The 23,256-nt window shown below is 42.1% G+C and overlaps 1 protein-coding gene across 2 annotated transcripts; it reads right to left on the bottom strand.

Moving 5' to 3' along the window:
• Window positions 1-4,722: 4,722 nt before the first annotated feature.
• LOC140741111 (aquaporin-4) lies at window positions 4,723-22,625 on the bottom strand. 2 transcript variants are annotated; one of them, XM_073070879.1, is made up of 6 exons: window positions 22,518-22,625; window positions 22,068-22,193; window positions 19,016-19,372; window positions 16,865-17,029; window positions 16,361-16,441; window positions 4,723-10,469 (listed from the first exon to the last, which is right to left on the bottom strand). In XM_073070879.1, the coding sequence occupies exons 2-6, from the start codon at window positions 22,080-22,082 to the stop codon at window positions 10,251-10,253; spliced, it is 837 nt and encodes a 278-aa protein (XP_072926980.1). In that variant the 5' UTR covers window positions 22,083-22,193; window positions 22,518-22,625; the 3' UTR covers window positions 4,723-10,250. The 2 variants fall into 2 exon arrangements, with proteins under 2 accessions (XP_072926980.1, XP_072926981.1); XM_073070880.1 differs by lacking the exon at window positions 22,518-22,625 and having other exon boundaries at window positions 22,005-22,081.
• Window positions 22,626-23,256: the final 631 nt, after the last annotated feature.

The following is a 23,256-nucleotide window of genomic DNA, read 5'->3' on the forward strand; positions in this document are numbered from 1 at the left end:
TGTGCATTACTTCAGGGGATGTTTTGAAATTATGGCGTGTATTCCATTCAGGTGAGTCTAGTAACAGATGTCCATATCCAAATGTCTACATGTAAAAATGATAATTCCATTTGGGAAAATCTTGCTGAGAAAGTTCACAGTATTCTGCAATAATCTGAAGTCTTCTTCCAGTTTGTTAATTAATCATGTAAACTTTTCATGTATTTTCCCATCAATCTTGCTATTGACACATGACTTTATGGTAAAATATATTTTTTCCATTGTAAATTGCTGTTACAAATATTGAAGGTTTTTGATGATTTCCCATGCTCTGTATGGATTGCAGTCATTTCCATCCTGTGCTTGCAATGATGTGGCTGGTAGATTCAACTAACATGAGGAAGCACAGAACAAGACCATTTGGTCTGTTTAATTTTTTATTTCCACAGAGTGAGCGCAGTTTGTTCAGTTTGTCACATAAGCCACATTATTCATCTTTAACCAGATTTTTTTTACTGTGAGGTGACATGGCACTTGGCCTAAAAACAACTACATGGCAAAGATACTGTTCCTAACTATAGAATGATATAGCTCATCTTGTCTGCAACAGCAACAACTTATATTGTCTACTTGGAGCTGCCAGAATAGTTTTTAACTAAATACTTAGTATTTTATTAAAGACATAATTTGTTTCTATCAATAATTTATTCCAATTATCTCCCATTGCATGGAAAACACTTTCCAATTCATACTGTCACTTTAACCTTGTAAATATCATTCTCATATAATCTAGTTCTGTATTCACTAAGCAGGCTGCTTACATAAGCACTTATTAGTGCTTCTCCAAAGGAAAGCAAGCCTGGCTTTCAAAGTTTCTTTTTGTACAAGATAAAAAGTATAACTTCCAGCTCTAAACCAAAAAGATCATTGCTATTATTTGAGTTCATATCAGCTGAACATGAGGAACCCAAGATTGCAAACATAAATTTTATATGACCTCATAAAATTGTAAAGAAATTAGAACCTACTTTGAATTATAATCAAATGGCCCCAAGAAACATCCCTATACATAATTAGTTTTAGAGATAATAGTTTCACGTTGATTTGATATATTTAATGAATGCCCAGAAATGGCATCCAGATCCACTTCTTTCACATCTTTGCAAATGTCCATCCCCCATTTTGTTTAGATTTTTATGTTTTCTGTTTATATATTTAATTCCTTACATTTATTTATGTTATCTAGATGCTTGCAGAATTAATTATGATATGAAGGGTGTGAAAAATTACAGATAAACAGGACTTGATACTTTTGTTGGAGGAGATAAATGAAGATCTCACAGTGAAGGGTTTGAATAGCATTAGGCACTTCACTTTCAGTGCAGCAATAAGACAACCCTGCCTGCCTGTTTAGTATTTGCTAATTCTATATTCCTATCTACTAATGTTAATTCAATTCTTATTCTTATTATCAGCTTTTTATTCTGGCTTCTGCCTCCTATCTTTCCAGTCCTGATGAAGGGTCTTGGCCCGAAAGTCAACTGCTTATTTCCCTCCTTAGATGCTACCTGACCTGTTGAGGTTGCATCTGCATAAGCTCTTGTGTCAATGGTAATTCAGTCATTAGTTGCACTTCCAATGGAATTAATTACTCTTACAGAAGATACCAAGCTGATAAAAGCAAAATATTTTTGATGAAATCCATCGATTCTTGATGAGGAACTGCGTAGGAGAAGTATAAAACAAGAAAATACTGCAGGTGCCAGAGTTCTGAATCACTGGCACCTGGAGAGTTGATGTATTTTTGATCAAGAGTCTTAAGTTTCTAAACTTGACTGGTTCGAGACCCCAATTTCTTAGTCACGCCAGTTTCTAGGATCAACTATATCAATGGAAAAACACCAGTTGGTCCAACACAGTATGACAGAACTCAACTCTAGATCTTGGATTTCAGTTGAATTTCAACAAGGGAAATATCCAGGGTTCCCTGATTTAGAACTGATGACAGAAGCTTTGTTTGTACCTTTAAGAAAGAACTTGCATTACATTGTACATTTCATAGTACCTCAGAGCTAGTGGATTACTTTTGTGTAGAAATTCTGAAGCACAGAATTGATGCTATGCAGGAAGCCTGCACCAGTTTCTTGCAGGGTAGCAGGACAATAAGTTACTTATACATGTGACTTGGAGTTGTGTGTTTAAGTGTTGCAAATCCTGAGCAGGCAACAGTTGAGCATGGTGTGGGAGCTCTTAAAGCAGCAGTTCTCATCAGGAGCAACACACACAAAATGCTGGAGGAACTTAACAAGTCAGGCAGCATCTATGGAAAGGAAAAGAAAGTCGACATTACAGGCCAAAACCCTTCATCAGGACCCTCATAGGGAGCCACAGCATCAAATAATGAGCCTCAAGTGGCTAAAACAGAAAGGTCAGAGAGAGGAAGTGTCAGCAAATATCTTCTACAGATATTAGGGTATTGTGAAACTGGAGGTGAAGACCCAGGGGCCCAGTTCTGATTCAGGGTCTGAAACACCAATTCCAGCCAAATGTGCTTTTTTCTTTGTAAAATTTTACAATCTAAAGACAAATCTACACCAAGAACTTTAGGTACTATAAGGTTACTCCATGAGTGAGCTGCTTGTAGATCGGAGGAGCTGGACTGATGGTGGTGGAGCCGGCTGAGATTTTGAAGAGGCCAACCGGGATGTTGGAGAAGTTGCTGGCCGAGGTGTTGCAAAGGCCGGCCGGTTTGTTGAAGGATATGGTTCGGATATCGGAGGAGCCCGTTGGGATATCAGAGGAGTCAGTTGTGATATCGGAGGAGCTGGTCGGGATATCAAGGGACTCTGCTGGACAGTGATAATGTAAGTTGCCGCAGGCCTATTACTCTTAACTGGTGGAAGAGCAGACGACATGGGAGTTGTGTAGCCTTGGTTGTAGCGAAAACTAGGCCACAAGCCTTGGGCTTGCCTGCTGCTACGGACCAGATGAAAAACGCAGAAGCGCTACAGCGTGGTGTCCACGCTCAGCTGGGGCCCGGCCTCTCCCACTATTCTGTTCTCTTGTGTTCGAGCAGCGGAATGACAGGCTGAATTGCAGACACACGCAATTCAGCAGGAGACTGTATCATTGATTACTAGACATTGTCGTTCAGGGTCTTGGACTATGTATGTGATTTTTTTGAGTGAATATGCTTCTTTGCTCACTATTTTGAATGTTTGCTTGCTATTTTGGTTTTGCACCTTGGCCCTAGAGGAATACTGTCTCCTTCAATTGTATCTATGTATCGTTTGAATGATAATTAAACTCGATATGATTTTATTTTGATTTAAACTGTCCCTTCGCTTCTTTAGATGCTACCTGACCAGCTGAGTTCTGAGTTCCTCCAGATATTTATCTTGTTTGAAGCATTAGGATAATCAGGGATTCGCCTTCCACTTCCAACCATGGAATAAAAATTTCTTACCTAGAAAACAGTTGGTCCAGAAAAGTTCTGAAGTTAATATTAAGTGTTAACTCCCCCATCCGTGACTGAGGTTAGGATAGACCTTCAGCTTACCTTCTTCCTCCCATTAAGGCCTGATTTGTGTTTGAGTCCTGTGCAGTCTCTTCAGTGCAGCTACACCTTCAGTTGCAGCAGTGACGTCAACCCTGCCTTGGACACCCATTGAGTTCACTGCTGTGCGTGTGTAGTTTGTGCTGCGTACGACAATGGTTTCACATTGCATGCATACAAGTAGTGGTCACATTTCACCCGACTCTCAGCTTCAAACCTATTGTGAAGTGCATAAAAACCTTGCACTGCACAATGGAATCCCGAGGCTGTCAACTTTACATGGGGAAGTACAGCAGTCAGTTTTTGCATAAGGACTGAAATGGGATAGAAGGGCAGTACTTTGTTTCTGCTGGAGTTTATTGGGTTATCAGCATTGGCCAAAGCCGGCCAAAGCGTTAAGTGTCCTAATTTCCTTCATGTAAGAGATTGGATTGTAAGGTTGGCCGCATGTCTTCAACTACCTGTGATGAAATTTACATCTCTTGTACCTTGGGAGGCATATCCTTCTTGTTACCTTTCATTAAACAGTGGATGTTGAATAATGCCAAAGAATTATGCTTAGAAACTGATGACAGCACTTTAATGGGTATTACCTTTTGAGCTAAGGCAAGTTTGAACCTTTTAACTGCTGGTCGAATGGTTGTCACTCTAAGTTGGCAATTTCCCACATGAGTCATTTTGACCGAAAAATTCATCTTGAAAGGATATTTCACCAGGTGTGAGTTTTATTACTGATTATAATTACCTAAGTGTAAACTGTTTTTTACATCATGTAAATTTGCAACATAAAATTGTAGTTGTTCAGATGCATTGTGAGTGGGCTGATTTTTGAACAGAGTAGAGCTCCCAAGTTTGATTTTGGGCATCTGGGCCAAGTTAAAGAATTGCAAAGGAGATTCATTTCCTGATTTCTGTCCAGTGAAGACCCCACTGAGAAGTCTCATGCATGGCCACTGGATGAACGCAGAACAGCGCACAGCTCTTTATGTTCCATGACTGAAAACCCTACTGACATGTGCTGCTTGGAGCAAGCCCCATTCAGGTAGCTTGGTTTTCTGGAGCTCGGAGTGCACAACATTAAACAATTGTTTTGCGAGAGGAGGGGAAAACTAAAATGAGGTGATATCACTTTAAGTAGTCTACCTATAATTAAAACTCAGAACTACATATAACTTTAATCCAGCAGAGAAATTCAATAATTAAAGAGGTTTATTATTGTTTTGTTTCCATGTAATACTCACAACAACAATAGATTTCGTTGGTAAGCACTGTTATTGAAGCAAAACAGTTGCAATTTGCCTTACAGGAGCGCTACCAAACAAAATTTGCCACTGAGCCACATAAGGAGACATTGGAGCAGATAACCAAAAGCTCAGTCACAGAGGTAGAGTTTAATGAGTCTATTAATGGAGAAAAGGGAAGTTTAGAGTGGCAATTCCAGAACTTGGAGAATGGTTGCCAGTGGTAGAGCATTATATTGGGGGGAACAGTCACCAGGCCGGAGCTGGAGGAATGAAGGTATTATATTAGGTTTTGGAGTTAGAGGAGGTGACAGAGACAGGGAGCCCGTGTGGGGATTTGAAAACAAGGGCAAGAATTTTAAAGCCAGGGTGATGTTTAACCATGAGCCAGTGAGCACAAAGGATATAATCAAGAACAGCTTTATTCCTGTTTTGTTTGCAATGGCCTATTGTTAACAAGCTTGCTTCTCACTTTCTATGGCTGCCATCTTTGTCCTGATTTTCTGCCAATATCAGCCAGCATGAAATGCCCTTGTGAGCACTCCGCAACTAATTTTCCTGACAGTGTGCAGTTACTGTCTCTGGTCTTTGGATGGCAGCGCGGAGCAATTTTCAGTAAAACACCTCACATTTCCATCAACAGTTTATATGGAAAAATGCTTATATTCATCAACTGCCCAGGTCAGCACCATGGGCTGTTTACTAGAGCATTATAATGTAGATACACATGTATTCATTAGAGGGCCCCAAGTGATATTCATTGGCTAATCTGTTGAACATCTGGGCAGTCAGCAAATTAAAACAAAAGCAGCTGAAGGAATAAAAGCAGTGATTTTGCAAAATTTTGCTTTGCACTTGCTGTTTGTAATTATTTCATCTGTTCCAGAATGAACTGGACTGAGCTAGACAATGGCAACTGCCCAACATAGAACTGAAATGCAACGGTACAAAATGCATAGCTCCATGATATCACATTAAAACACAGAGGGCAGCATTTATTCTGAGATGAAATTGCTGAAGCACAATTGAAAGAAGTTAAAGTTATCTCGGTGTTCATGAACTTTATTAAAAGACTGTCTTCAGAGAAGCACTGCAGTTACTTGTCAAGGCTGCTGCTACACTGTCCGCTCAATCCTTGACCCCTACCACCAAAGACAGGAGCTTCAGGTGCATGGGAACATCACCCCCTTAGGTTTCCTTCCAAGTCAAGTATTGACAGGGCTCAGAAAATTATTACAGGTTTCAAACTCAAAACCCTTTTGCCCGTTAGCACTGTGGGAATACCTTCAACACACGGGTTGCAGAAATTGATGAAGGCAGACCACCTCCCAAGTCTGACACTGTAAATAAATAAAGTAAAAACAAGACTACCTGGTCAATGATGCATGTGGGAGCTTGCAATGCAGAAACAGTGCAATTTTTATAACAGTGACTGCCTTTCAAAAACTCTAAATACACAGCTGTAAAGTATGACTAAATGTTTGAAGATTCTGAAAAGAGCTAGAAAAATGTAAGCTCACTGTGGTATAAAAAGGGGCTATTATCTCTTTTAAAGGTTCAGTCCCATTTAATTTAAGTTTTTGTCAAACACTGTGGATGCACTTGTAAAAAAATTCCCATGTCAACTCATTGAATACAATATTGAAAACTTTTTTGAGTCCCTGGTATTTAAGGTAGGTGGTGGGGTGGAGATACGCCTCTACCAAAGGAGGTGTAAGGTGCTCCTTCCCTCTGCCAGCCTGCAGGTCACCCTTGGGCAAGGTGCAGCACCTGCTTAGCTCCCGATCAGAGTCATGTGAAACCATGGGAGCAGGTGGTGGATGGTCGTACGAGCAGCTGGTGCATATCACAAGTCCTGGTTATGCGACTGCTGATGCCAGGCAGACAATCTCTGGGAGAGTGTTGATAATGGCTGGGGTCGTTATCTTGTAAAGACACTGCCCAGAAGAAGGCAATGGCAAACGACTTCTGTAGAAAAATTTGCCAAGAACAACCATGTTCATGGAAAGATCATGATCGCCCATGTCATATGACACGGCACATAATGAACAAATGATATATAATCTTATATAATCAGATAGTGTAAATTACCCTTTAGGGTAATGGCCAAAAGAAGAGATAATGGGCATGTGAGAGAGAATAAGCTGGAGGGCTGTTGAGAAAATAATGAGAGGGAAAAGGAGATTAACAGGAGACACCATGGACCTAATGGGACAAATGGACTCCTTCTATGTTGCATTAAGTAAATAATGTTAGCCCTTTGCTCCCTTTTGGTTGGATTGTCACATGGTAAAAGCTGAACAAACAATTTGGAATGTATCAGTTAGCTTCAGCTGCTGACAGCCCATTTACAGTAGGTGATCAGCATCTACAATATTCATTCAAATTGAATGTGGTTTGTCACTCCTCAGAACTTTCAAAGTGTTTGAGAGATAGTTTCAGTAATTATAATGATATCATAAAGACAGAAATAAGGAATCTGTTAACAATTACAGTTTTAAATATTGAACAAAGAAAACTGTCATTTTCAGAAATGGAGGGAATTTCCTGATCACCATAACAAGCTTCTCCATTCTTTTGGATCACACTCGATGTCCCCTGTGGTTCTGATCTACACTGAGAGACGTTATTTGAATGTCTTGTTCTGTTTGGAAGCAATAAAGTACCACGGGTCTATCATGGAGCAAGGGATTTGTACCTGCTGCCACTCAGATGCCGTATTTGTGATCTATGAAAACAGATCTTGCTCTACTGAATGTCAACAAGCACCAGAGGTAAAGACATTCCTACATGAAAGAAAGAAAGAGAAGAAGCCTTGGTTGTTCTCCTGCAGTTCCTCGTGGCCCAATACACAGCACTGGACCCAGCCTTCTAACTCAATCACCGGTCTGCTCCCTACACAGCTCCCTGATACTTAAGCCTCAGTTTAAGATTCTCATGCTCCTGCTTAACTTGCTCCATGTCCTTGCATCCTCCCTTCACAGTTAATGCCCGAGTTCGAAAACACAAGGCTGCAATTGACCAGCAAACTAGATAAAATCTGTCCAAATGGCAGTACATCCCCGATCTTTTTTGCAGAGCTGTGATTGTCCACAAACAGACCCACGCCCTAGAAAAAGGTAAGGAAATCACCTCAACCACTTGATATTACTATAATAAATACCAGTCTTTATGAAATGGTATTTGTTCCAAGAAGGGCAGGTCATTCTTCCATGTTTAACCATTCTCAAAAAAACAGGTATTCTCTAAAGTACATTTTAAAAATTTAGTCATTTTCAGGATCTGGGTGTCTGTGGCAAGGCCTGCATTTATTTCCCATTCCTAATTGCCCTTGAGAAGGTGATGGTGAGCTACTTCGTGAGCTACTGTTGTTCTTCTGGTGAAGGTCTTTCTGTTGGAGAGGGAGTTCCAGGCTTGGACCCAGTGACAGTGAAGGACCAGTTAGGATAGTGTGCAACTTGGGGAGAAGTTTACATGTGGTGGTGTTCCCCTATACCTTGCTGCCTTCATTCTTCTGATGAGTCCTGATGAAGCACCTTGGCCCAAAACGTTGACTATTTATTCATTTCCATAGATGCTGCCTGACCTGCTGAGTTCATCCAGCATTTTGTGTGTATTATCCTGGACTTCTAGCATCTGCAGAATCTCTTGTGGTTATACAGGGTTAATGGCAGGATTCATAGCAGTGTGAAGGAACAGAGGGATCTTGAGGTCCACATCCATAGATCCCTCAAAGTTGTCACACAAGTTAAGAAGGCATATGGTGTGTTGGCCTTCATTAGTCAGGGGATTGAGTTCAAGGACTGAGAGGTTATGTTGCAGATCTATAAAAACCTGGGTAGACCACACTTGGAATATTGTGTTCAGTTCTGGTTACCTCATTATAGGAAAGATGTGGAAGCTTTAGAGAGGGTGCAGAGGATGCTGCCTGGATCAGAGAGCATGTCTTATGAGGATAGGTTGAGCAAACTAGGGCTTTTCCCTTTGGAGTGAAGGAGGATGAGGGGTATCTTGAGAGAGATGTCCAAGATGATAAGAGGCATAGATAGAGTGGACAGCCAGAGACTTTTTCAAAAGGGAAGAAATGGCTAATCTGAAAGGGCATAATCTTAGGGTGATTGGAGGGAAGTATAGGGGGGATATTAGAGGTAAGATTTTTACACAGACATTGGTGAGAGCACGGAACACACTGCCAGGGGTGGTGGTAGAGGCAGATACATTAGGGATATTTAAGAAACTCTTAGACAGGCACATGGATGTTTATGTAGGAGGGAAGGGTAGATTGATCTTAGAATAGATTAACAAATTGGCACAACATTGTGGGCTAAAGGGCTTGTACTGTGCTGTATTGTTCTATGTTAATGTGAGGGGTAACTGAATTTTTTTTCCAAATTGGGCACAGTATTCTGCTTTCTGCACTGAAGAGTGCAGGCTAGGTTTGATATCTCCTCTGACAATGCAGCATGTTCGTAGCACCAGTAAGATTCTCCCTAGATAGTTTGCAAATGCCAGGCAGTGACTATCTCCAATAAAAGAAGAGTTGACACTTTATCCTTGATATTCAACAGCACCAACTAAAACTCAACAAGAAATACTGTGCCTACCAACAGCAGGCTAGAGGCTGGATCTCCCACATAGGCTGTGATATGGTTCCACTCCCAGTTACCTCCTTCCCCTTCACCCCAGCAATAAGCTGCTGGTATTCCACATCTAGGTCAGGACCATCCACTGGTCATTGTCTCCAACGGCCAACCAGCCACCTCTTCCCATCCTCAGCCAAAACCTGAAACAGCACTTCATGAGCAATATATCTGCTCATGATTGTGCTTCCTATAGGTCAGTGAACAGCAATAGGAGCCTAGCTGATTTTTGAAGACATAAACATTCACGGGATGTAGATGTTACTGGCAAGGCCAGTGTTTATTGAACTGACTTTCCTACTCAGCATACTTAGTGGGATCAATCACATCAGTGGGCATGAAGTTACATTCTAGGCAAGACCAGGTAAGACAGATTTTCTTTTACAAAAGACACCAACAAACAAAATGGGGTTTGTGCCATTATTGTTGACATTAGCAATTAATTCAATTACCATGATGGTGGAAATTGAATTCATATCTTTGGATCGGTACTTTAGGCTTCTGCATAATGACCATAACAATTTAACTACTGTGCCATCATCTCTTATGTCTTCCCAAAACCCTGACACTAACATTATTCCCCAACTGCTGATCTGGTGAGGTTATCTAAGTCCGCACTTCTCGGAGTATTTGGTTTACAACTTTCTGGTCTGTATAAACTAGTACCACACTAGCTAGTGCTCTCATCTATGGAACATCACAGGTGCTAACTCTAATATATCTTCATTTACTAATATTTGTGGCCAACCACATCTCTAGCATAGAGTCACAAAAACAATCCCTTTAAAGTCAGGCTACTAACATAAGTAAGAAGACAGATGTATCATGTTAATTTTAACTGTGGTCCTGCACTTTTGCAGTTGGTTTCACTCGCATTGCGGACTGGGTGACTGTCAGCAATGATGAACGTGACACACTGGCCGTTTCCACAATCTCAATATCTTTGCAGGTGATACAGGCAATGAGCTTCTCTTGGGAGGCACTGGAGGCAAAACAGAACTCGTAAGAAATACCACCGAAAACAGCACCAAGAATGGGGCCGATCCAGTACACCTGCAAGAACAATGGTAGAAAGCTCCTATTAGCATTCAGTATCATATGTGACGGCACATCAATGCAATTGACTCCATAAAGGTTTGAATTCTGGACTGGTACCTGTCACTTGTTACAAAGCTCCTGTTACCAATCAAATACATATAACACCAATCCAGTGCTAGTGTGGAGATTTGGACTCTAAAAGCACACACTTCACGTTATCGAAGCTAACCTGTGTTGTGGGAATGTCGTAGTGGTGTTCGTTTGTTTCCAGGCCCTTCAAACCTCCTTCCATAACCCGTCAGTATAGACAGGGCAGGAGCAAAAGCCATGGTGAATCTGCTTTCTCTCTTAGTGGCACTTTCCTTAATGACTGGGCTTGAAATCTCACCACAGGAGGAAATAAGACTAATGCTAATTATAGCTCCCCAACTGTTGGCTTAGTGCAATCGAGGAAATCAGTGAATACTGGAGGATTTGATGCAACTTTCTATCCTGTATGGAGCTGTATCACACGAACCAGTGCACTCACCAATGGAAACATTTGGGGATGGGGGGGGGGGGGGGTTAACAAAAATACTTGCTCCAACCTCTAAATGTAAATACTGGTGGCATTAAGAAAGTAGAGTCTCAAATTTTAAATCATCAGAAGGCCACTTCAGTGTATTTTTGAAATGTGAGTGAAATTTTTCAATACATAAACCTTTAAGGGAAGTAATGCCATGGAAAGTTCTGTGGAACGTTTGTTATTTCTTTGGCAGATCCTCCTCAGACTAGGAATTGAAAACTGAAGTGAGGGAGATGACGTTTTAAAAAACCCTTTGGATGAGTTGCTTACTGCTGTTCACTGAAGATCATTGTTGTATGATAGGCCATCAATGCCTGGCATCAGTCCTGTTGGCTGGTCACCATTTCCCTCAGTCACACCTCTCCTCAAAAGCCCAGAGTATCTTCTTGAATGGAGTTGCCTGGTAACTTATTCCACAACTTTGTGTTTTTCACGTGTTCGTTTTTACTGAATCTGGGTAAACCTGGCAAGGCCAACATTTATTGTTTATTCCTAATTCTCCCTGGGAAGGTGGTGGACAACTGCGGCCTTCTTGAATCTGCTGGGCGCGTGTTCTGGGATTTGGATTGAGTGACAATGAAAGAATGATGACTTTTTTTCCTCTTTTTTTCAGCACAATACAGGCTCTTTGGCCCACTATATTGACCTTATAACCCACCTACTCCAAGATCGATCTAATCCTTCCCTCCCACATAGCCTCCATTTTACTTTCATCCATTGTGCCTATCTAAGAGTCTCTTAAATGTCTCTAAAGTATCTATTTCTACCACCACCCACGGCAGAGGGTTCCACAAACCCACCACTCTCTCTGTAAAAACCTACCTCTGACATTACCCCCTAAGTTTCCTCCACAGAGTTATAGAGCCGCAAACTTACCTCGTGGCTCTTGAACTCAATTCCCCAACACACCATACACCTTGTTAACCATTCTATCAACATGTGCTGATCTTTGAAGGATCTGTGTATGTAAATCCCAAGACCCCTTTGCTCCTCCACACTGTTAAGAAACCTGTCATTAACCCTATATTCTGCCTGCAAGTTGGACCTTCCAAAGTGAATCAATTCTCATTTTTCTGGATTGAACTTTATCTGCCACTTCTCAGCCCAGATTTGCAAGTTATCAATGTCCCGTTGTAACCTACGACAACCTTCTACACTACCCACACCTATTCTACGCTGTTCTTGGATTTATCAAGGTCCTCTCGCTGGTGAATATTGAAGCAAAGTATTCATTAAGGACCTCCCCTGTCTCCTTTGACTCCAGGCACAGTTGAGAGATTGAAATTTGGGAGGGGAACCTGCGGTGGTGGTGTTGTGGTGTACATGATGTCCTTGTCCTTCTTGGTGATAGAGCCTGAAGAAACTAGGTGACTATTACAGTGCACTTAAGATCATAAGGCATAGGAGCAGAATTAGGCCATTTGGCCCATTGAGTCTGCTCCACCATTCAGTCATGGCTGATCCTTTTGTCCCCTCCTCAGCCCCACTCCCCAACCTTCACCACAACTTTCTCCCCGTAACCTTTGATGCCGTGTCTAATCAAGAACCTATCAAGCTCCACCTTAAATACACACAACGACCTGATCTCCACAGCTGCACAAATTCCACAAATTCACCATTTCTGGCTAAAGAGATTTCTCTGCATCTCTGTTTAATGGATACCCCTCTATCCTGAGGCTGTGCCCACTTGTCCTAGACTCCCCCACCATGGGAAACATCCTTTCCAGATCTACTCTGTCTAGGCCTTTCAACATTTGAAAGGTTTCAATGAGATTCCACCGCCCCCCCATCCTTCTAAATTCCAGCAAGTACAGACCCATAGCTACCAAATGTTCCTTGTATGATAACCGTTTCATTTCCAGAATCATCCTTGTGAACTTCCTCTGAACCCTCTCTAATGCCAGCACATCTTTTCTCAGATGAGGAGCCCAAAACTGTTCACAATACTCAAGGTGAGGCCTCACCAGTGCCTTATAAAGCCTCAGCATCGCATCCCTGCTCTTGTATTCTAGATCTCCTGAAATGAATGCTAACATTGCATTTGCCTTCCTCACCACAGACTCCACCTGTAAGTTAACCTTCAGGGTGTTCTACGCAAGGGCTCCCAAGTGCCTCATCTCGGATTTTTGGATTTTCTCCCCATTTAGAAAATAGTCTGCGTATTTATTTCTTCTATCAAAGTGCATGACCATGCATTTTCCAACATTGTATTTCATTTGCCACTTTCTTGCCCATTCTCCTAATCTGTCTAAATCCTTCTGCAGGCTTCCTGTTTCCTCAACACTACCTGCCCCTCCACCAATTTTAGTTGAAAAGATTCAGCTTTCAAAGAATGTCACCTCTTTGAATATGTAATAAACATTGCCACCTTTAAGTGTCAATAAAATGACAGTTTTCACAGATTACTTGCAAAAAAGCCACTGTCACACTGCCTTAATGTGGTGGAATTAAAATTTGGTGGCAGCGGGGAAGTAGGAAACTTCCACCGTTGCTGAGCTGTGAACAGAATTCCTTCTGACTACAGCAAGCTTTTAAAATTGTTCTCACTTCATAAACAGTCACAATGGGAACTGAGACATCTTTCCATTTTCTCGCCAAAGTAACTGTCGTTGCAGATGAAGCCAGCTAGCAAGTACTGGAAGGCCCCTCGAGCACAATGCTAACATTTGAGCATCACTCCACCGTTATCAATTAGCAATAGGGGCTGAGGTCAGCGACTGAAACCACAGTCTACGCTGTACAGTTAGCAGCACAGAACAAGAATGTGACCAGATCTATTTGTGTTGCATCTGAATTTACAAATGGCCTGAAGTGCTTAGGTATAAAGAGTAGGAGAACTTCATTTAAGCCCAGGTTGCTCTGCATATAAACGTCATTGAGTTCCTGATCTTTGCCCCAGGAAGATGCTGTGCACTGAATTCACCATAACAAAGTGCAAGCAGCTTTTGGTCTTTGGGAAACTGAGTGCAAAGATATGTTGTTGGATGTTAATTGCAGAATTTTTATGCGCTGTGCATTGTGTTACTGCATTTTTGCTTTCTCAGTTTTCCAGACTTGGATGTCTGCTTGTTGCATCTTGCTTTCCTGCACTTATGCATTTATGGAGGGCCATGTAGGATGGGATGGGGGCAGGTAGGAAAGAAGACAAACCCTCTCTTGCTCAATAAACATTCCAAAGAAATATATACAGTGGGTTATGTTTTCCTCCCATAAGATGAAGGAGTGCTTTATGTGCCCCACCATAAGCCAGTAGATTTAAAGTCCAGCGCTTGCTCTGCTTTTATGCATTCCATTTGCAGCATTCCTGAACCTTTGCATTTGTGGTTATTTGCTTGCTGCACTCTTGCTTTCCTGCTGGTACAGACATTGTTGGCAAAGATTTTTGCATTCGGCGCCTTTTGTGACCTAAGGACATCCCAAAGACAATCAACTGCATTCATTCTTGTAAACCTCAGCACCATCCACAATGTTTGTGATAATGACCCAATAATCTACTTGGTTTAGGAATAAGCATTAGCTAAGAATCTGGGGGGAGCCCCTAACTCTTCTCTAAAATAAGACCCTGGGATCTTTTACTCAAGAGAGCAAGCTATTGTTTAACATCTGGTCTAAACACAGCAGCTCTGATGGTGCAGCTGTTAGAGAGTGTTGGACTATTTTGTCCTCTAATTTCTCAAGCAGAGCTTAAGCACATGATCATCTGGTTCAGAGGGAAAAGTGCTACTCAGAGGCACAGTTGACGCCTTTCCTAGTTACCCTTAGAAACTAGATCATGCAAGTCATTTCAGAGAACTCTAAAGTCAAGAGTTATATATACACTAGAATGGTTAAAGACACCATGATTTACTTCCTAAATGGAACATAAGTGAACTTATTTGGTTTCAACAGCAAACCAACAGTTTCATACCAGGATTGAAATATCGACTTTTTATTCCCCTCCATAGATACTGCCTGAGTTCCTTCAGAATTTTGTATGTGTTGTTCAAGATTTCCAGCATCTGTAGAATTGCTTGTGTTTCAAACTAACAAATCATTTCCAGATTTTGTAAATTGAATTCAAATTCTTAATATGCCATGTGCCATCTGAACTCCATTTCTTTAAGTTCTTAGTCCAGGTTCCAGTAACAAATCTTGGAAGCAGAGTACCCATTTGCTAGCAAAACCACAAGGCACATCTTCCAACTTTGGGCCAGACAGGATGTACCCCAGGTTACTACGGCAAGTGAGGAAAGAGATTGTTGCACCTTTGGCGATGATTTTTGCATTCTCACTGGCCACAGGAGCAGTGCCAGATGATTGGAGGGTGGCAAATGTTATCCCTTTGTTCAAAAAGGGGAGTAGGGATAATCCTGGCAACTATAGACCAGTGAGTCTTACATCAGTGGTGGGCATATTATTGGAGTGGATTTTTAGAGACAGGATTTATGAGCATTTGGAGAAGCATAGTCTGATTAGGGATAGCCAGCATGGCTTTGTGAGGGGCAGGTTATGCCTCTGAAGGCATGTATCCAAGGTTTAAAAGAGATGTGTGGGGCAAGTTATTTTACACAGAGAATGGTGCATGCTGGAATATGCTGCCAGGGGTTGTGGTGGAGGCAGATACAATAGAGACGTTTAAGAGTCTGGTAGATTTGTACATGAATGGATGAATATGTATCACGTACTGGCCGATGGGATTAGTTTAATTCAGCATCATGTTCGGTACAGACACGGTGGGCTGAAGGGCCTGTTCCTGTTCTGTGGTTCTTATAGAAAAATCTGTAGAAATCAAAGTCATCGTATAAAATAAAAGGGTTGCCTATTGAAAGCAATGTTGTGAATTTTTTCTCTCTCCATGGGTCCCGAATCTTGAGCTCACTTCCTCAAAAGGGGAGGAAGCAGAGTCATTGAATATTTTTAAGGTATTGACAAATCGATTATTTAAGCAAAGAGTGAAAGGATACAGTGAGTAGACAGGAATGCAGCAATTAGAGCTCCATGATCTTATGAAATGGAAGGCAGGCTAGAGGGGGTGAGTGGCCTATTCTTCCACCTATTTCCTAGATTTGCATGTATCTTCTAGTTCGGAAACAATGATTGGCAGCACAACCGTCCCCAAATAAACATCTGAAATCTACTTTTCAGAGCCGAATATATTTCAGAATTAAAGACAAAGGAATATTATTTTTTAAGACCTCCAGAAGGTTGTCATGGGACATTGCACAAAATTGTTTTAAACAAGAACAGAACTTTTCCTTTTACATTGAAACACATTATTGTTCACTTGTGATGTATGGGCCAAGAGGACAGCTGAAAGCATCTACAGATGATAATGTTGCATGTGTACTGGTCATTGAGTTACCCAGTGATGCTCCCAGAATCCGGTGATTACAGCTGGTCCAAGTGATCTCGCAGGATTCAGGCTGCCTCCTGAGAATTTTCCCTAGAGGACAAAAGCAGAGAGGTCAGGCACTCAGACACACATTTCCCGATCAGCTGTCCAGAATTGCCCGCTGGAATCCCTGTTTCAGACGTCCTCGGTGGGAATACAAACCAGTACTATTCCCCATTAAATCTGAGCCAATGTTAATGACGGCCCTTGTTGTTAAAAGTACCATACATTGTCACCTTTCAAACCCTAATGTTTATCAAGGAAAGTCTAATGGTGTCTTCAATCTCTCCTCACTGCCCTGTCTCATGCAAGTTCGACAGGCAGACAGAAATGCCTGGCCAAATTTCCAGACATGGATCGACCCAGAAATTATTTCAGTCCCTTTCTGTAAAGGAAGCATTGTTGTTTGATGTCAAGGAGGCTCTCTCATGCCATAAATCCGCTGATTAAGCAACGGACAATTATGGTTCTTACCGATGCCAGGATTCCAGTTGTCAGACTAAAGGCTATTGCCAAATTTCCAGGCTCTCCCACTTCCCTGCGTCGATGATCATCCACAGCAAATATTGTGAAAACCAGCTGGAACGTGGCAAAAATCTCCATCACCAGTGCTTGGCCTGCATTTCCATCTTTGTTGATCTGCTTGGAAACATGCAAATGGTTACTCCAGCAGCACTTCCCAAGCCCATCATCCCTACCATGAAGGAGGGCCAGAGCCTCAGGCACAGGGGGACAAGTTCCCCTCCGAGACGCACTCCACCTGAACTTGGAAATGTAGCTCCTGTCCTTCATTGTTGCCTGGTCTAATTCCTGGAACACCCTCCTCAACAGTACTGTGAGAGTACTACAGGCAGCTCAGCACCACCACCAAGGGTAAGCAGGGATGGGCAGTAAATGCTGGCTTTGCCAGTGATGCCCAAATCCTGAAAATATATTAAAAACTAACAATTCAATGATCCATTGAGAAAACTGTCTGCTTAAGAATGTTGAAACTGTCACCTAGGACTCCATCGCATAATACCATAAGACATAGGAGCAGAATTAGGCCATTCGGCCCATCAAATCTGCTCCACCATTCCATCATGACTGATCCTGGATCCCACTCAGCCCCGTACACCTGCCTACTCACCATGTCCTTTGATGCCCTGACCGATCAGGAACCGATCAACTTCCGCCTTAAATATACCCACAGACTCGGCCTCCACCGCAGATTGTGGCAGAGCATTCCACAGATTCACTACTCTCTGGCTAGAAAAAATTCCTCCTTACCTCTGTTCTAAAAGGTCAGCCCTCAATTTTGAGGCTGTGCCCTCTGTTCTGGATACCTCTACCAGAGGAAACATCCTTTCCACATCCATTTTATGTAGTCCTTTCAACATTTGGTAGGTTTCAATGAAATCCCCACGCATTCTTCTAAATTCCAGTGAGTACAGGCCCAACGCAGCCAAATGCTCCTCATATGGTAACCACTATATTTCCGGAATCATCCTCGTGAACCTCCTCTGGATTCTCTCCAATGACAACACATCCTTTCTGAGATATAGGGCCCAAAACTGCTGATAATACTCCAAGTGCGGCCTGACTAGTGTCTTATAAAGCCTCAGCATTACCTCCTTGTTTTTATATTCTATTCCTCTTGAAATAAACACCAACATTGCGTTTGCCTTCTTTATCACAGACTTGACCTGTAAATTAACCTTCTGGGGGTCTTGCATGAGGACTCCGAAGTCCCCCTGCACCTCTGATGTTTGAACCTTCTCCCCATTTAGATAATAGTCCACACTATTGTTCCTTTTACCAAAATGCATTATCATGCATTTCCCAACACTGTATTTTATCTGCCACTTTTTTGTCCAATCTTCCAATTTGTCCTGCTACAATCACATTGCTTCCTCAGCACTACCTACCCGTCCACCTATCTTCATATCATAGAATCATAGAAATCTACAGCAAATTACAGGCCCTTTGGTCCACAATATTGTGCCAACCATGTAACCTACTCATCCACAAACTTTGCCAAAAAGCCATCAATTCCATTATCTAAATCATTGGCAAGCAATGTGAAAAGTAGTGGTCCCAATACAGACCCCTGAGGAACACCACTAGTCACTGGCAGCCAACCAGAAAAGGCCCCCTTTTTTTCCATTCACTCTCTCCTGCCTGTCAGCCATTCCACTATCCATGCCAGTATTTTTCCTGTGACGCCATAGGATTTTATCTTGTTAAGCAGCCCGCGTCAGTAACATCACATACATTCTTCTCCAACTTCAAAATTTATTTCACTGGCTCCATTGGAATGAATTTTGGAGGTAAAGTACAATGCTCTGATGTTACTGCACACATCATTTGCCACTAGCAACCAATGATGAATGTCAAAATGCATGTTTTTAGATGTTTTCATCCGTCTCTTTCTCGATGTATAGAGGTAGTAAGATTACAAGAGTGTTCGGTGCCCATGTTGTTATGAGAACGTCTGTGCCATCCCCAGCTTTCCAATGTCCACCGTGAAGTGATTCTTTTACTTTCATTTTGTTTCGGCTCCATTCTCCACTTTGGAGAAATGCACCTTTACTGTAAGCCAAAAGAGAAAGCATCATAGTGAAATAGCAAGGAAAATGGACTCACCATGTTGACTAAAAGTCTTGATGTTGACTTGGCTGGGAGTGACATGTAGATGATCCCTGATCCAATCACTGCGCCGAGGCACTGCGCCAGAAGGTAGAACACAAACTGGAGGAAGTCCAGTTTCCTGGTGCACAGGAACGCGAGGGTGACAGCTGGGTTCATCTGCGCCCCGCTGATTTCTCCAAAGCAGTGGATCAGGCTGAGTGCTGAAAAGCCAGCAGCCACAGCCACCTGCATCAGGTCCGAAGCTCCACCTTCCTGCCCAGGGGCAGAGGCTCCCAGGATAACTGAGACCAAGATCAGTGAGCCGAGCAGCTCTGCTAAGACTGAACGCCAGAACCTGCGACTCCTCAGCTCCTAAGGCAAACACAAACAATGTCACCATGGAAATCCTTCTCCACTTTTAGATTTTGTTTCCTTGCAATCTTCATTTATGGGATAGTCACACGTACTGGTTGGACAATTCCTACCTAATGGATTATTACAAATCAAGCCTGTATTTAAACTCCAACTGAGTCTTCCTCACCTCATCTCATCAAGTCTGCCTCTCATTCTAATCTAGCTTCTCATTTAAAAGCACAGACCTTTGTTTAGCCACAAGGGTCAGATGATCTTCTCTGTGCCATTTTCCTCAGTTCCCTCAACACCAATCCTTTCGCACTCTTTGCTGACATCATGTAGAACACTTCTGTCCCAACACCAGTTTGCGCCACCTACTCACTCACAAGTCAAACCCAACCTCTGTCATTCCCAGAAAGCATCATACTTACCCAAAAGAATGACTTGGTTTCTGGTGAGAACAGACTTCAATGTGCATTTATGTGTCTGCAGGTGTTACTGGAAGAACCCAGTGCCCCCTTCCTTTCCAGTCCTGATGAAGGGTCTTGGCCCGAAATGTCGACTGTTTCTTTCCCTCCGTAGGTGCTCCCTGACCTGTTGAGTTCCTTAAGCATTTTGTTTGTTACTTATGAATTTCCCAAAGACTCCAGCTGTTTTCCATGGATTTCCATACTGAAATATCCCTCAGACTGATGTTTTTTATTTACCCATCCATGGGATGTGATATTGTTGCTTCACTTTGCCCTGTCTTCTTTCTATCCTCCTCTCCATGGACAGGTTCAGACTGAGAGAAGCTGCTCTCATTAATGTATGGTTCCAGGATCAGAGTTGGAGATTCAAGGTGAAGGGCAATAGACATATGAGGGGTATAGATAGGGTAGATGTAAGCAGGCTTTTCCGCTGAGGTAGGGTGTGACTAAAACTAGAATTCATGGCTAAAGGGTGAAAGGTGAAAAGTTTAAGGGAACATGAGGGGAAACTTCTTTGCTCAGGGTGTGGAATGAGCTGTCAGCACAAGTGGTGCATACAAGCTTGATTTCAACGTTTCAGAGAAGTTTGGATAGGTACATGGATAGTAGGGGTATGGAGGGCTGTGGTCAATGGGAGTAGGCAGTTTAAATGGTTTTGGCATGGACTAGATGGGCCGAGGGGCTGGTTTGTATGCTGTACTTCTCTATGACTCTATAGAGAGGACAAAAGAAAGACCTTTTACAGAGAGGGCTTATATCCCGTAACTCACGGCCTGTGGAAGTAGAATCAGTCAAGGCTTTTGAAAGGGATTGGATGGGTAGTTGAGGTCTGCAGGGCTGCAGGGAAAGAGCAGTGTGTGGGCTTGGAGAGATTGACTGTAAGGAGGTGTCATAGACTCGAGGGACTGAATCGAGACTCGATTTTTTTTACTCTATTTTTCACCAGGTAAGTCGAACAACATTATTCACATAACACAGTCATTTTGCCGGAGGAATCCACAGAGAATTAATAGTTTCTCCATAATCAGAATCAGAATCAGGTTTACATATGTCATGAAATTTGTTGTTTTGCAGCAACAGTATAGTGAAATAGATTTTAAAAAACAATACATTACAATAAGAAATATATAATAAATAAATAGTGCAAAACAAGCAAAATAGTGACGTAGTGATCATGAATTTATGGACCATTCCCAGTGAAACAGCTGTTCCCAAATCATCTTCGGGCTCCTATATCTCCTCCCCAGGGGTAGTAATGAGAAGAGGATGGTGAAGGTCCTTAATGATGGATGCTGCTTGCTTGAGGCACTGTCTCCTGAAGACTCACTACAGACGATGAAGCCCCCAAACACTATAACTTACCCTGTGTGATGAAAGTAGCCATGACTCCGTTCCGCTGCATGAACAATGAAAAGGAGCTAAGCACCACCTGAACAGGAGACGGGCACCATTTACACAACACCTGCACTCACCCAACAACTTGAAAATGAATACTAGCTTCTCCATCACTAGGACATCTCTTTCAGTAATTACACAGCAATTCTGTTAAGCTGGCCAGATCAGTTAATTCATTTACAGCATCTGCCCACAGGAGGGAACACTGCATATAACATCCATTCGATCCCACACAAAGCCATGTTGTTTTGTCACAGCACAGATGGATGTGATTACAGACTTAGTAATTTATATAAAAACTCATATCTACCAATGCATGGATTTATGAACATTGTATTTCCACTATCAACCTATCAATCACTTGTACTTTTTTCTGCCACTAAATTATTTCCATATATCCATTCTTTAATAACCTTGTTCACCATCTTAATTTATAGTTACACTTCACATTTTAATGTCCATCCATTGTCTGTCTGTTTATACCACCTTGCAGTTTTCTATCCTTTCCTCCTCTTTCAGCAGTAAACCTATCTACTTGTGTTTATCCATCAACTGACTTCATGCAGCAGTGGCAAATTTTCGTTTGCTTTTGATTAATCTTTACTTGTTTGCTCCATCTGTCACCGTTTCTCCACACTATTTGCTACGCTAAGGCACATCGCTAGTCAGTTCGAAAATACAAGTTTAAAGCTGTAATCTGCAGACAGTGAACACTTCAAACCACTTGTTTAAGCACACTCAAACAAAATAATTCAGAATCCCATGTCGAGACATCTAGAAATTACCTGCAGTTGGTAAATTAATTCTCCGACTGATTGGGGAGGTGAGAATTAAACTCTGCTTCTTACCTCTCGGATGGGCATGCTGCCTGCTGATGGTTCTGTTGCCTGATTCAACTCCAGAGTATTTCTCAGAGCTGTGTCTTTCAACCACAAGGGACCCCCAAAGAGCTCAAGAGTGGGACAGACCTATTACTTATTAAAGAAACAAATTAATCCATTTAATTCAGCATCCAGACCTCCTCCTCTGTTTCCACCGCACCCACACTCCCCACCTCACTAACCTGCATTGATTTGAGGACTGCAGGACCCACACAGTTCAGCTCTATATACTGAATAATTCATTATTGCCTGGTTAACATTATCAGAAATGTTTTATAAAAACAACAACACTGTTTGTGATTAATTATAAATTCTGAGTTGTAATTATTATTTTGACAGATTGAGATGAGAAACAACATAAGGAAAGAAGACCAGTTTCATTGAATATCCTTCTCATCGATTTGCACAAGTTCTTACCACATCTTCTCTTCCCCCACCAAAAATTGACAGTCCTATCACTCTCTCAACTCGCGCCCATTCACAGCACGTCACCAGAGGACCTCCAAGTGTTCTTCTTCATCCTCTTTATCTCTTCCACCAATCACCTCCCAGCTTCTTAGTTTATCCCCTCTCCCCCGTGGTCTCACCTATCACCTGCCATCTTGTACTCCTTCCTCTCCCCTCACCTTCTTATTCTGACATCTGCTCCCTTCCTTTCCAGTCTCGATGAGGTGTCTCAGCTCAAACCATTGGCTTTTCATTCCTCTCCATAGATGCTGCCTGGCTTGCTGAGTTCCTCCAGCATTTTATGTGTGTTGCAGAGTCTTTTGTGAACTCCAAATACTGCCAAGAGTGTGTCTGTGCTCTGTTATTTACATCCCATTGATATAAACATGTCTTCTCATTGGGATCCCTACTGGTATTAGTGGATAATGCTTCAATTAGTCTCCTGAATGTTACTTGCACCACTTACATAAGCATATTCAGAGACACCAACACCATCCAAATGAATTTCTGCCTTCACTGTGACACCAGGCTTGGTCTACTATCAGCAGGAAACGAGACGATGCTACCAATCAGGTCGGTGAACTCTTAGAAGAAGGTCCTCCATATCTTATCCCTGCTCACTTAGACATTGGAGGAGATATTATTTTGCATATGGCCTCCAGGGTACAAACCAGTGCAACACAGAGAGAAGATAACACTAGCATAGTAG

This window comes from Hemitrygon akajei, chromosome 18 (genome assembly GCF_048418815.1).
Source record: "Hemitrygon akajei chromosome 18, sHemAka1.3, whole genome shotgun sequence".
Classification (NCBI taxonomy): Eukaryota; Metazoa; Chordata; class Chondrichthyes; order Myliobatiformes; family Dasyatidae; genus Hemitrygon; species Hemitrygon akajei.

Coding starts and splice junctions, on each gene's coding strand:
- LOC140741111 (XM_073070879.1), bottom strand. Junction 17,030..19,015: donor CAAGACTTTTAGTCAACATG/GTGAGTCCATTT, acceptor GTTTCCAAGCAG/ATCAACAAAGATGGAAATGC. Junction 16,442..16,864: donor CAACTGGAATCCTGGCATCG/GTAAGAACCATA, acceptor TTTGTCCTCTAG/GGAAAATTCTCAGGAGGCAG.